The following is a 14,644-nucleotide window of genomic DNA, read 5'->3' as shown; positions in this document are numbered from 1 at the left end:
TGCCTTTTGGCGAACTCCAAGCGGGCAGTCATGTGCCTTTTACTGAGGAGTGGCTTCCGTCTGACCACTCTACCACAAAGGCCTGATTGGTGGAGTTCTGCAGAGATGGTTGTCCTTCTGGAAGGTTCTCCCATCTCTACAAAGGAACTCTGGAGCTCTGTCAGAGTGACCATCAGGTTCTTGGTCAGGCACTTCTCCCCCGATTGCTCAGTTTGGCCGGGCGGCCAGCTTTAGGAAGAGTCTTGGTGGTTCTAAACTTCTTCCATTGAATGATGATGGAGGCCACTGTGTTCTTGGGGACCTTCAATGCTGCATAAATGTTTTGGTGCCCTTCCCCAGATCTGTGCCTCGACACAATCCTGTCTCGGAGCTCTACGGACATTTCCTTCAACCCCATGGCTTGGTTTTTGCTCTGACATGCACTGTCAACTGTGGGACATTATATAGACAGGTGTGTGCCTTTCCAAATCATGTCCAATCAATTGAATTTACCACAGGTGGACTCCAATCAAGTTGTAGAAACATCTCAAGGATGATCAATGGAAACAGGATGCACCTGAGCTCAATTTCGAGTCTCAAAGCAAAATGTCTGAATACTTATGTAAATAAGGTATTTCTATTTAATATTAATACATTTGCGAAAATTTCTATTAAAAAAAACGTATTGCTTTGCCATTATGGGGTAGTGAGCGTAGATGGATTAAATAAATAAAATTATGTGGGAAAAGTCAAGGGGTCTGAATACTTTCTGAATGCTCTGTATGTGGTTCAACTGTAATGCAAAAAACACTTAGTGTTATAGGTGGGTAAAACGACCTCCCAGCAGAACAAGGTGGGTAAACGACTTCCCAGCAGGACAAGGTGGGGTAAACGACTTCCCAGCAGAACGAGGTGGGGTAAACGACTTCCCAGCAGAACAAGGTGGGTAAACGACTTCCCAGCAGAACGAGGTGGGGTAAACGACTTCCCAGCAGAACGAGGTGGGGTAAACGACTTCCCAGCAGAACGAGGTGGGGTAAACGACTTCCCAGCAGAACGAGGTGGGGTAAACGACCTCCCAGCAGAACAAGATGGGGTAAACGACTTCCCAGCAGAACAAGATGGGGTAAACGACTTCCCAGCAGAACAAGGTGGGTAAACGACTTCCCAGCAGAACAAGGTGGGTAAACGACTTCCCAGCAGAACAAGGTGGGTAAACGACTTCCCAGCAGAACAAGGTGGGTAAACGACTTCCCAGCAGAACAAGGTGGGTAAACGACTTCCCAGCAGAACAAGGTGGGGTAAACGACTTCCCAGTAGAACAAAGTGGGGTAAACGACTTCCCAGCAGAACAAGGTGAGGTAAACGACTTCCCAGCAGAACAAGGTGGGGTAAACGACTTCCCAGCAGAACGAGGTGGGGTAAACGACTTCCCAGCAGAACGAGGTGGGGTAAACGACTTCCCAGCAGAACGAGGTGGGGTAAACGACTTCCCAGCAGAACGAGGTGGGGTAAACGACTTCCCAGCAGAACAAGGTGGGTAAACGACTTCCCAGCAGAACAAGGTGGGGTAAACGACTTCCCAGCAGAACAAGGTGGGTAAACGACTTCCCAGCAGAACAAGGTGGGTAAACGACTTCCCAGCAGAACAAGGTGGGGTAAACGACTTCCCAGCAGAACAAGGTGGGGTAAACGACTTCCCAGCAGAACAAGGTGGGGTAAACGACTTCCCAGCAGAACAAGGTGGGGTAAACGACTTCCCAGCAGAACAAGGTGGGTAAACGACTTCCCAGCAGAACAAGGTGGGTAAACGACTTCCCAGCAGAACGAGGTGGGGTAAACGACTTCACAGTAGAACAAGGTGGGGTAAACCACTTCACAGTAGAACAAGGTGGGTAAATTGAGTTGGAATTGACCTTCCACTACATCGCTGGTCTTTAGGGCAGAGCGGTATACAGACCTCCATACCTTTGCCGGAGAATACGGTACTACCGGAATTGCACACAAGGGGGCGCTATTTCTTTCTAAACTATGCTAACAACCGCAAAAAAAAGTACAAGTAAACGTCCATAGCGGACCCTAGCTAAATGCTAACAGGTGCAAGTAAGCAAACAAACTAAATGCAAGGAAAGACAACCCCAGCTCAAATATATATATATATATATATATATATATATATATATATATATATATATAATCAACGATGGAGATAACGCAGAAGGAATCACAGAATACAGACATTAAGAAAGAAATGTAACTTTGTAGAAAATCAACTAAATGTATTAAACTTACTAGAAAAAAGTTAAATCAATCGTTAAGACATGAAGAAAACGCATCAGTGATTTGTGTGTAGCCGTTAGCGATGTTAACCGTCCTCTGGTCGAGAGAGAAAATGCTTTCCCAAAAACCTTCTCAACTAAAATGTTAACTACGAAGTAGCATACGCCGATCTGGCAGAATTATATTTATGATTGTAGTTTGCGTTTGTTTCGCAAACTCTGCAAATCTCATGAGTGCTATAGAATCGTCGCTAACCAAAACAGTCTCTTGTTTGTGCACACTTGCATTAAAGGTTAACTACACCCTAAAAAAATCGAAACGTCTTCAATTTTTCCCAGACCTCAAGTCGTCTTCAATTTTTCCCAGACCTCAAGTAGTCTCCTGATGCGGTTTAAGCATTGTTGTGGGCTAAGAATATCCAACTTGTATGTTTTTCTATAAAAATAAAAAAAGGTTTGAGACACAACCTGAAAAAACAGGAAGTAAACCTGGAAAAACAAAAAAGGAAAACTGAATTTTGGGAAAAAACAAGGAATCATGCAAGAAACTAAGATTTTAGGGCCCTATATCTCCAGAGGCTACTCACACTCGATCCACGACGGGATCGTCTCCGCTGTAACCAAAATAAGCATGATCAAGCCACCTATAGCTAGAAAATAAGCAAACCAAAAGCATACCTGGAGCCCTTAGCTCGAGAAAATTATATTTGGCACTTAGAAACTTAACTTAGTTAAGATTTGTTTGCCAGCTAAATTACAACGAATTTCAAGTGTAACTTAATCACCTTGCTTGTGCTGTTCAACAGGCGTCAGTTCTGTTTGCGCCACGTTCTCTTTGTAAACAAACATAACATGTGAATGTCTAAATTAAATTTGTGAAAAACGCATAATCATACTGTCGGGTATGTCAAAATACCCCGGTATACCACCCAAGCCTACTTATTGGTCATAAGCCTCAGTCTAATCACTCTCCTAATAACCTGTGATCAGGCATATAGAGATACTGATAGATAAATATAATAACAGTTTGATACAACTATACATGAACACACACCTGGTTTGGCCTTCTTGCTGGGAGGAGACTCCTCTTCATCTGAAGAAGAGTCATCGCTGCTAGACTCGACTGTCTTGGCTGGAGGGGTCTTTGCTGGAGGGGTCTTGGCTGGAGGGGTCTTGGCTGGAGGGGTCTGTTCGGAGAGACTGGGTCAGTACTGGAAACAAAAGCTTTCCCTTATCTGGCGACTTTGTAGACACTGAAGAAAGCATCGCAGCCGAAAGGCATAAATGTGTGGTTTTAAATTGCCCTTGTGGACATGCCAAAATAATAAAGGTATTTTAACTCAAACCAAATATGTTGAGTGCCGTGGTAGTTTTTGTAATTACACATCTTCATGAAACATCTACAACGTATATATTTTATGAACGAGTTTCACTGTTGAAGTCGGTTCAAGTTTTTTTCTTCCATTTCCCCCCAAAATATAGACATTTACTCCACAATATACAGGGTTCCTTCTTCCATTCCTGCATCGTATGACCGTGGCACACAAGACTGGTTTGACAGATCAAGGAGACACTGTGCCACACCTAGGGATGGAAACTGGCAAACACAGCTCCCATGGTAACTTGAACACCTGTTCTGGGGTGTATTCACTAGGAAGCAAACAGAAGAAAACGAAACAGGGTGCAACTACTGAATACACCTCAGGTGAGAGGTGGTGTGTTGTGGATCAGTTTCAGTACCTTAGTGGGCGCTTCGTCTTCACTGGAGCTGTCCTCACTGCTGCTGCTGGTCTCAGCCTTCTTCTGAGCTTTGGCGGTCGTCCCTGCCTTAGGGGTCGTCCCTGCCTTAGGGGTCGCGGCGGCCGCCTTAGGGGTCGCGGCGGCCGCCTTAGGGGTCGCGGCGGCCGCCTTAGGGGTCGCGGCGGCCGCCTTTCCTTCTACAGAGCAAGAAGAACCGCCAGTAAGACACAAAACAAGTAACACCCAAGAAGCACACTGATTGAAAATATGTTTATAAAACTGTCGTCAAGCAGCTTTCTTAAAGTTAAAGTATGGATCGCGGACCCAAGTAAGGTCGTGACAATACAAGTATAGAATTTTTTTGACATTGCAAAAATGAAAACACAAAGCAGACCAAATTCTTCGGTCCTTTAAAAAACCTGCTGTAAGTCAAATACTGTGTGCTACAGCTTAGACAATAAATGTTACTCTGGATGACAACCGAATGATGTTTGTTTACAACGTTAGGGCCAATGGCCAACAGAAGTCAAAACCACTTCCTGTTTTGTTTCCTTGCCACGATACTAACGAGTATCGTGATACTGGTATCGTGTCGGCCCGAGACCCAAAGTGGGTCACGACATGGCCGAGTAAACAAAGAATGTAAAAAAATATATATACACTGCTCAAAAAAATAAAGGGAACACTTAAACAACACAATGTAACTCCAAGTCAATCACACTTCTGTGAAATCAAACTGTCCAATTAGGAAGCAACACTGATTGACAATACATTTCACATGCTGTTGTGCAAATGGAATAGACAAAAGGTGGAAATTATAGGCAATTAGCAAGACACCCCCAATAAAGGAGTGGTTCTGCAGGTGGTGACCACAGACCACGTCTCAGTTCCTATGCTTCCTGGCTGATGTTTTGGTCACTTTTGAATGCTGGAGGAGCTTTCACTCTAGTGGTAGCATGAGACGGAGTCTACAACCCACACAAGTGGCTCAGGTAGTGCAGCTCATCCAGGATGGCACATCAATGCGCGCTGTGGCAAGAAGGTTTGCTGTGTCTGTCAGCGTAGTGTCCAGAGCATGGAGGCGCTACCAGGAGACAGGCCAGTACATCAGGAGACGTGGAGGAGGCCGTAGGAGGGCAACAACCCAGCAGCAGGACCGCTACCTCCGCCTTTGTGCAAGGAGGAGCACTGAATTGTAGGAAATTAAACTGCTGGGATCTCTTGATTGGGCCAATACTGACTGGGAATGTATCATGAAGCCTACCTGTGTGGCATTGTTGTTGTGACATTGACTGCCATAGCCTAGCTGAAGAAGGGCTCACACACCAAACGTTCGTGAAGCAATAAAAAAATGTCAATTTAAGTATATTTTCCGTAGTGCTGTCCTATTCCTGTTCTTTACACACACGAGGACCCAGCAACCAATTTAAGTTCATATAAGGTGGAGTCGAGCACATTGTTTATCTTATCAGGAAATTAACTTTAAAACTAAAATGTCTCTAATCCGTCAAGAGGGAGGGGGGGCACCTAAAAACAAATCTCACTAATGTCCCACTAAAGGGGGCTATGTTTTCATGAGCCTGGGACCCACCCAGGAAAACACTGAATTTCTCATTTGGGTCTGAAGAAGTCTAAGAAACCCTGTCGTCTTGGTCAGGCTCCCGAGTGGCGCAGCGGTCTAAGGCACTGCATCTCAGTGTTAGAGGAGTCACTACAGACCATGGTTCAAGTCCAGGCTGTATCACAACCGGCCGTGATTCGAAGTCCCCATAGGGTGGCACACAATTGGCCCAGGGTCATCCAGGTTAGGGTTTGGCCGGGGTAGGCCGTCATTGTAAATAAGAATTTGTTCTTTAACCGACTAGTTCAATAAAGGTACAAATAAGGGACGTACTCGCCAGCTCGGTCAAACGTACTCGCTGGCTCGGTCAAATGTACTCACTAGCTACAGGGGCTTTAGCTGGAGCCTCGTCTTCAGATGACTCGCTGCTAGAGCTGGAGTCCTTTTTCCTGGCTGCTGCCACTACAGGAGTCTTCACTGGGGCCTTGGCTGCTGCAGGCTTCTGTTAGCAGAGAACAGGAGCAGATTTCAAACTAATGTTTCAACAACCAAGCTGCCTTCATCAGGGCACACAAATATATATCCTTCATTAGTCCTCCTATACAGTGGGGAGAACAATTTAAGATTTAAGCAGGTTTTCCTACTTACAAAGCATGTAGAGGTCTGTAGTTTTTTATCATAGGTACACTTCAACTGTGAGAGACGGAATCTAAAACAAAAATCCAGAAAATCACATTGTATGATTTTTAAGTAATTAATTTCTCACAGTTGAAGTGTACCTATGATAAAAAATTACAGACCTCTACATGCTTTGTAAGTAGGAAAACCTGCAAAATCGGCAGTGTATCAAATACTTGTTCTCCCCACTGTAGCTCTGTAAACAGCATAGGCCTTATGGTTAGCAATTTTAACGTGACAATAAAACATAAAAGTTACACTGTCGTAAGACATCCTAGCGCTCCTGTACCTTTGCTGTGGCCTCCTCGTCACTGGAATCATCACTGCTGCTGGACTCTGCCGCTTTAGCTGGTAACGATACAAAACCTCATCATGGAACAGAACAAATAAAGGGGCAACTCTGCCCCATCACTGCCACGCTGCATTCATGACAACATAGAAAATCAAGAAAGGTAGGATATTGGTTTAAAGGTCAATGTAAAACAGTTACTTCAGGTTTTGGGAATTGAGACCCGTTTATCTTCTTCCAGATCGCCATAGCAGATACCCATAGACTTCCAGTCATTGTGCTAACGCTAGTACCGCTAAATTCCTTTATACTGGCCACCGAGACATAAAAATGGTATCCACAAGTTCATCGGACTCTGGGAAAGTAGATAAAGGGCCTCATTGCCAAAATCTTGAAGTATCCCTTTAATGAAAGACAGGATTTAGGCTATTGGTTTAGGAATCAATATTACCGATGCATGAATAGAGGGTGACGTAAGAAAAGCAGGAATTAAAAAACCTATTGATAGGAAGCCTGATTGACAATATAAGGCCAACTCAAAACCAAAATATGCTGGCTCAAGTATTTTCTCTCTGCAGCATTTTTTCCAGTAATCAAGACGTCTGGTTTCAGAGCACGTCAGAATGGGAGTCTTTAAAACAGAGTCTGTTTTCGCCGCTCCTGCCAATTGGCTGAACTCTTAGTACATCACCCTCTAACGCAGGGGAGGGTAAACATTTGGCTCGAGGGCCACATCAGGATTTCAAAATACAGATTTGGGGGGCACACATAAATCGGTCCCAACTAGATCTGTGTGGCCCTCTTGATTTTTGAAATCCCGATGTGGCCCTCCAGCCAAAAGGTTTACCCTCCCCTGTGCTAGATGGTGATGTACTAAGTGACAATCAATTTGTGGGACAATAAAAACATTTTTTATTTTTTTAAAAGGGGGATGTTATTTGAAAATATGCCTTCAGAAAATATTCACTTATTCCACATTGTACTCAAAATGTAGTAAATTGATTTCCTCCTCACCCATTTACACACACTAACCCCGAATGACACAGTGAAAACATGTTTTAAGAAATGTTTGCAAACGTATACAGAAATATCTCATTTCCATACCCACAACCCCTTTTGCTATAACACTCCACATTGAGCTCAGGTGTATTCGATTTCGTTTGATCATCCTTGAGATCCAACTACAGCTTGAACTCCACCTGGGGCTAATTCAAGTGTTTGGACATGATTTAGAGAGAAACACCTGTGTATTCACACCACTTGACTTTTTCAAAAACATTTTCTTGTTTACAGTCGGTATTTAAAATGGATTCGATTTAGATTTTGTGTCACTGGCCTACCCACAACACCCCATAACGTCAAAATGGAATTATGTTTCTAGAAATGGTTACAAATTAATTTTTTTAAATGAAAAGATGAAATATCTTGAGTCAATAAGTATTCAACCCCTTTGTTATGGCAAGCCTAAATAAGTACGAATGTGCTTATTAACAAGTCACATAAGTTGCATGGACTGTGTGCACTAGTGTTACGATTATCACGTCAAACTAACTAGCAAACGTAGCTACACACAATAATACCAAAGACCGTATGTACTTTATACACGTACTACCCTAAGCTGCTTTGGATGAAAGCGTCTGCTAAATGGGATACACTAAAAGGATGAGAGCGTACCTGTGGGTGTGGCCTTGGCAGGTGCTGCAGCTTCCTCCTCGTCACTGCTCGACTCCTCACTGGAGCTCTCCGCAGTCTTTGCCTTCTTAGCAGACGGCCTGTCACTTGTTCCAGGACCGTTGGGCAGCGCCTTCCGTTTCTTAGCTTCAGGAGACCTGAAAATGGCAACGGCACAAACAGAGCAGTGAGTGGCATTCAAAACTAGCCACAAAGGATTGCAAAGTAACATTCTGATCCATTTACACTAATATTACACAAAGACAACGGTATGTGAGGTTCATGGTTTTAGCTCCCAGGAACTCTGGGAAAATGGAGGATTGTAATATACAGGTTGTCATTCCCGCCAGCCAAGTGGGGGACAATACATTGAAGGGATGAAATCAGATGTACTAACTACTTACTTCACCCAGAAGTTGAATATGTCAAGCAGAGCGGCATCTTGTTTTTCATTCTGGGGTGGCTGTTGTAAAAGGAAGAATCATTAACAAAATCAGCACTTTAATAATGTTTACATATCTTACATTACTCATATCACATGTATATACTGTATTTTATACCGTCTATTGCACCTTGCCTATGACGCTTGGCCATCCCTCATCCATAGATATATATGTACATTTTCTCATTCACCCCTTCAGATTTGTGTGTATTAGGTAGTTGTTGGAGAATTGTTAAGATGACTTGTTAGATATTACTGCATTGTCGGAACTAGAAGCACAAACATTTACATTTACATTTTAAGTCATTTAGCAGACGCTCTTATCCAGAGCGACTTACAAATTGGAAAGTTCATACATATTCATCCTGGTCCCCCGTGGGGAATGAACCTACAACCCTGGCGTTGCAAGCGCCATGCTCTACCAACTGAGCCACACGGGACATTTCACTACACTCGCATTAACATCTGCTAACCATGTGTATGTGACCAATAAAATGTGATTTGATATAGAAAATTAGCTGTAGGCTACAGTCAGAGACCGGAACGATTTTTTAACGGGGTGCAGGATTTTTGAGGGAGCTAATTTAGATATTTTTCCGCTTATAATTTCAGACATTTTGGTAGGCTTTTGGTTAGTCAACTTGTCTATAACTAGATACATGCAGCTTCTCTTCTGTCATATGTTGCCCTAGAAGACTAAATCAACCTCTTTTTTTCTCACAATAATGTAAAAAAAAGTAATGCTTTAATCTAGTTGACATCGGTAAAGTTCTCTGTCATCTCTGCTTCTTTCAACGAGCAAAGATATTCAGGGTCTGGGGAGAAAATGCAATAACTAAAAACAGTAAAGATTTTCTGCGCAAAATGTCCAAACGACATCAGCAGGTTATGAGTTAACCTGTACATCACTACACACGCCATTTCTTTGCTTCGTCCTGCAACGAGCCATTGTTTACAGACGGCTAGTTTAGATTTGGTTGATCAAGGATGCCAGGCTATAGAAGCTTCCGCAACGACCCGTCTGTAAACAAAGGCTCTTCGGGGAACGAAGCAATACATGTCTTAGCCTGCGGGCTAGCCAGAGACATTTTATTTCAATATTTTAACGTTCGTTAGCTAACTATATGTAGTTGGTTCAATAATTCGGTGATGGCAATTGATAAAAAGCTAACATTTTAAAAAATGCATCCGTCACTTGTCTAACATTTAAAAAAAGTGCATTCTAATTCAAACTTGGTGGGTTGGAATCACACGTGTTAGCACCACGGCGTGCACCTCCTGCGTAGCTCGTTAGCTCACCTAGCTACCTTAAGAGGTAAACAAAACAACTGTTAAATAGACACGTATACAGAATATGGCGCCTACCACTTTCGCTTCTTTGATGAACTGTTGAGCAGCCTTGGTAAACTTGTTCTCTAGTAGAAATGAATATACATGCTTGTAAAGATCACTCGGCACGGAATTTTGCTCCGCCATTTTTACCACGCTTGTGTGTGGAAGAGAAACGCAGAAGTCGTCTTCTTCTATTGTATTTTGGCGAGCGCACAATTTAATGTGCGTACTGCCACCTACTGTTCGGGATGGAAACAGGATTCCCAAAAATGGAACGAAATACCAAAAAACATCTACCAAAATAAATAAAATAAACTAAATCAAACAACTTTTCTGTAAAAAATGAAATAAAACAGATCTGATCTGTAAACAAGCTCAAGGGGAACCTGGGAAGGCGGGTCTTCCGGCACCAGTACCCCTTGCAAGTCATCAGATGTAAAATCCTTAAGTCCCAAAAACTTTTCTGCCGCAGCCACAATAATGTCCAGTTTCTTCGATTTCCTTGAGACTTGTGTCGTACAGTTTATAACTGTGGAAATGAAAGCTAACAAAATCCACCTTTAAAATACACATGGTATCTTTTGACTGGCAGCAAACATTTACTACAGGCTGTGGTGGGTCCACTACCATATCTTCACTAGCATCATATTTTAATCGCCTCCGCATAGGAGATTTGATTGACTGCTCTAACTTTTGCCACCTCAGTCTCCTTCACCCTTACAGGGCACTGCAGGAACTCCCGATCATGATCCACACCACAATTACAACACCGTTGTCCTTCTACTCACCGTTCTTCAATAAACTCTGTCCATCTGCAGACATTAGAAACATGGCCAAATCCTTTTACAATTCTTACACTGCAGTGGTTTGGGGACAGAAGCTCTTACAGCGTATCTTACATAACCAAGCTTGACATGTGTAGGTATTTGCTCTTTATCTTCATATCTCCATTCCCCCAGCGGGTCAGACGCCGGGCACTAATCACACCAGGGATTCAACCTGAACATCTGTCGTCACCCCTGAGATGACTCCTTTGACTGGTGCTCTACTCCAAAGTTCAAAAACAGAAAACTTCTGTTGTCCGGATTCTTTTTGAGGCTCACTGCAATCTTCCTCTGTTCTTCAGAAATACAATGAATCAAAACAAGACCATTCCTTGTCACTCGGACAGACTCCACTTTGCCAAGTGCATACTTCACCGGTTTGACACCTCCAACGCGTCTCCTACATATGCATCCTTACTCAACAAACACATCCCAACAAGAAGTAATTCATTACCATTCATACACGTATCCTCCACTCCAATTTTACACTATTTTCCTTTTTTTGTTCCAGTTTTCGATACTACTGTAGTCCACCTGCTCGCCTGCCCGCCTGTCCAACATCACTACTCTGGACGGCTCTGACTTAGAATATGTGGACAACTACAAATACCTAGGTGTCTGGTTAGACTGTAAACTCTCCTTCCAGACTCACATCAAACATCTCCAATCCAAAGTTAAATCTAGAATTGGCTTCCTATATCGCAACAAATCATCCTTCACTCATGCTGCCAAACATACCCTTGTAAAACTGACCATCCTACCAATCCTCGACTTCGGTGATGTCATTTACAAAATAGCCTCCAAAACCCTACTCAATAAATTGGATGCAGTCTATCACAGTGCCATCCGTTTTGTCACCAAAGCCCCATATACTACCCACCACTGCGACCTGTACACTCTCGTTGGCTGGCCCTCGCTTCATACTCGTCGCCAAACCCACTGGCTCCAGGTCATCTACAAAACCCTGCTAGGTAAAGTCCCCCCTTATCTCAGCTCGCTGGTCACCATAGCAGCACCTACCTGTAGCACGCGTTCCAGCAGGTATATCTCTCTGGTCACCCCCAAAACCAATTCTTCCTTTGGCCGCCTCTCCTTCCAGTTCTCTGCTGCCAATGACTGGAACGAACTACAAAAATCTCTGAAACTGGAAACACTTATCTCCCTCACTAGCTTTAAGCACCAGCTGTCAGAGCAGCTCATAGATTACTGCACCTGTACATAGCCCATCTATAATTCAGCCCAAACAACTACCTCTTTACCTACTGTATTTATTTATTTATTTTGCTCCTTTGCACCCCATCATTTCTATCTCTACTTTGCACTTTCTTCCACTGCAAACCAACCATTCCAGTGTTTTTTTACTTGCTATATTGTATTTACTTCGCCACAAATTCCCAATCTGGCCCTTAACCATCACGGTCACCTAATAATCCCCAGTTTACAATTGGCTCATTCATCCCCCTCCTCTCCCCTGTAACTATTCCCCAGGTCGTTGCTGCAAATGAGAATGTGTTCTCAGTCAACTTACCTGGTAAAATAACGGTAAAATAAAAAAATAAAAAAATAAACCATGGCCTTTTTTATATTTTTATTTATTTATATATATATTTTGTTTGCCTTCACCTCCCTTATCTCACCTCACTTGCTCACATTGTATATAGACTTATTTTTCACTGTATTATTGACTGTATGTTTGTTTTACTCCATGTGTAACTATGTGTTGTTGTATGTGTCGAACTGCTTTGCTTTATCTTGGCCAGGTCGCAGTTATAAATGAGAACTTGTTTTCAACTTGCCTACCTGGTTAAATAAAGGTGAAATAAAATAAATAAATAAATTCAGAACATTCGTCTTCACCCATTTTGCTCGACACGCTGCTCTATTCAAACTGTTCATCCACTTCCTGCCGTCTTTCCTCAAGCTTTCTAACGCATCCAGCGATGGATGATAACTAGTAGACGTCTTCACAGCTCCAAAAGGCCCTAGTCACATCACATGTTCTTCATGGTAATCAGAGGGCTGATATAAATACTATGTATGCCAGTCTCTCTTGGCTAAGAGTTGAGGAGAGACTGAATGGATCACTTCTTCTTTTTATTAGAAACATTTAATGTGTTGAAAATCCCAAATTGTTTGCATAGTCAACTTACACACAACTCTGACACACATACTTATCCCACCAGACATGCTACCAGGGGTCTTTTCACAGTCACCAAAACCAGAACAAATTCAAGAAAGCGTACAGTATTATATAGAGCCATTATTGCATGGAACTCCCTTCCATCTCATTTTGCTCAAATAAACAGCAAACCTGGTTCCAAAAAACAGATAAAGCAACACCTCACGGCACAATGCCTCTCCCCTATTGGACCTAGATAGTTTGTTTCTATGTATTGAAATGTCGGCTACCTGTGATTTTTTTATTCATTTTTTAATTGATGTAGTTCTGTCCTTGAGCTGTTCTTGTCTATTAATGTTCTATATTATGTCATGTTTCATGTTTTGTTTGGGCCCCCAGGAAGAGTAGCTGCTGCTTTCGTAACAGCTAATGGGGATCCTAATAAAATACCAAAAAATACCAAAATACATGCGCACTGAAAAAGCTGTCGCGTGATAAATACGACGCCAAAATTAAAACATGGGAAATCCAATCTGAGAAAGTCATCATCAATGTTTAGTTTGAAGACGCTTATCATTTAGTACTCAAAACAAGTCATATTATTTGACACAGCTCAAAAAATTGTCCTACATGAGTTTATTTAAAAGAAAGGTTAAATTAATTTAGTTTTATTTTGTGTCAATATTAGGGCTGACCCCATTTGGTCTAATGGTGGAATGTTTGGTCGATAGTCTGTTGGTCGACATTTTTTTTAGTCAAGCAGTTGCAAAAAATATATAATGTTATGGCACATCTTGATTGATGTCTCAGTTGACTAATCCATTGGATGGCACACCAGTATCACCAGAAACGTTCCCTCTAAGCTGCGCTGGCGTCCAGTTCCCAAGAAGAAGAAGAAGAAACATCAGCCGGCGCAGAGAAGCACAAGATTGAACTTCGCTCAACTGTCTAGTTTTCCCCTTTAATTAACACTATCAACGTTTCCCCTCTACTGTGCGAATTGTGAATGAATAAACGCAATACTAGACACTTTCAATGCAACATACCGAAACAAAACAAACTATGCAAGATATTTTATCGTAGTCAGAGAGCATTGGAGTAGGATTCTATTGCATTGACAGGCAAGACTCAGGCCCATACTCTACACAGACCGGTGAGCCCTAACCAATCAGAGCTGCAGTAGGCCTGTATGCAAATAAACCATTGCCATATATGGATCTGTGCCATTCACTTCGAACTGGACTGTGTTTACAGCATGAGTGGTCTTGAGTAGATGTGCTTGTTTGGATGTCAAAGCAAAAGCTGCATGTAGCAGCAAGTACAAATACATTTCTTCTGTAAAGGGCAGTGTTGTACTTTGAGACACGCTTAAAATAAGCTAAGTAGCCAATAGGTAGAGGGTAGCATAATTTATCTGATTCTCTGTAATAATAGTATGGGAATAATCATGACATTTATTTTGTAAAGTGGTTTCTTGTGTCAAACAACACAACAGAGGATAAACAGGGTAATGTCAATCCCTGCATGTATTTTTTTTTTCAAAAGTCTCATGGAATGTAGGCCTACATTGAACACCACCCATTGGCTGCTACTGTAGGCTGAATGATAGAAGAGCTATTTCCATGTTAAAATATTATGGGATGCATTTTCTCCATTGTTTATGACGTTAGGCCACTCTTATAGGCCTACATTATGATCATAATAACCACACTAGCCTACTTGGCCAATGT

At 42.4% G+C, this 14,644-nt stretch overlaps 1 protein-coding gene across 5 annotated transcripts in view; it reads right to left on the bottom strand.

Annotated features, from left to right (window-relative positions):
• LOC139580324 (nucleolar and coiled-body phosphoprotein 1-like) overlaps positions 1 to 10,155 on the bottom strand; it is a 36,244-nt gene extending 26,089 nt beyond the window's left edge. For all 5 annotated transcript variants that reach the window (XR_011676020.1, XM_071408871.1, XM_071408872.1 and 2 more), the window contains exons 1-7: positions 10,005 to 10,155; positions 8,602 to 8,660; positions 8,201 to 8,355; positions 6,527 to 6,585; positions 5,941 to 6,061; positions 3,999 to 4,195; positions 3,313 to 3,445 (exon numbers count right to left, since the gene is read on the bottom strand). Coding sequence is in view for 4 of the 5 variants with exons in the window: in XM_071408871.1 (XP_071264972.1) it covers positions 3,313 to 3,445; positions 3,999 to 4,195; positions 5,941 to 6,061; positions 6,527 to 6,585; positions 8,201 to 8,355; positions 8,602 to 8,660; positions 10,005 to 10,115 (835 nt within the window). In the remaining variant the exon portion in view is untranslated. The remainder of the gene's footprint in view (positions 1 to 3,312; positions 3,446 to 3,998; positions 4,196 to 5,940; positions 6,062 to 6,526; positions 6,586 to 8,200; positions 8,356 to 8,601; positions 8,661 to 10,004) is intronic.
• Positions 10,156 to 14,644: the final 4,489 nt, after the last annotated feature.

This window comes from Salvelinus alpinus, chromosome 7, assembly GCF_045679555.1.
Source record: "Salvelinus alpinus chromosome 7, SLU_Salpinus.1, whole genome shotgun sequence".
NCBI lineage: Eukaryota > Metazoa > Chordata > Actinopteri > Salmoniformes > Salmonidae > Salvelinus > Salvelinus alpinus.
Note: the sequence above shows the minus strand (reverse complement) of the source record. Positions and strands in the feature narration are given on the sequence as shown.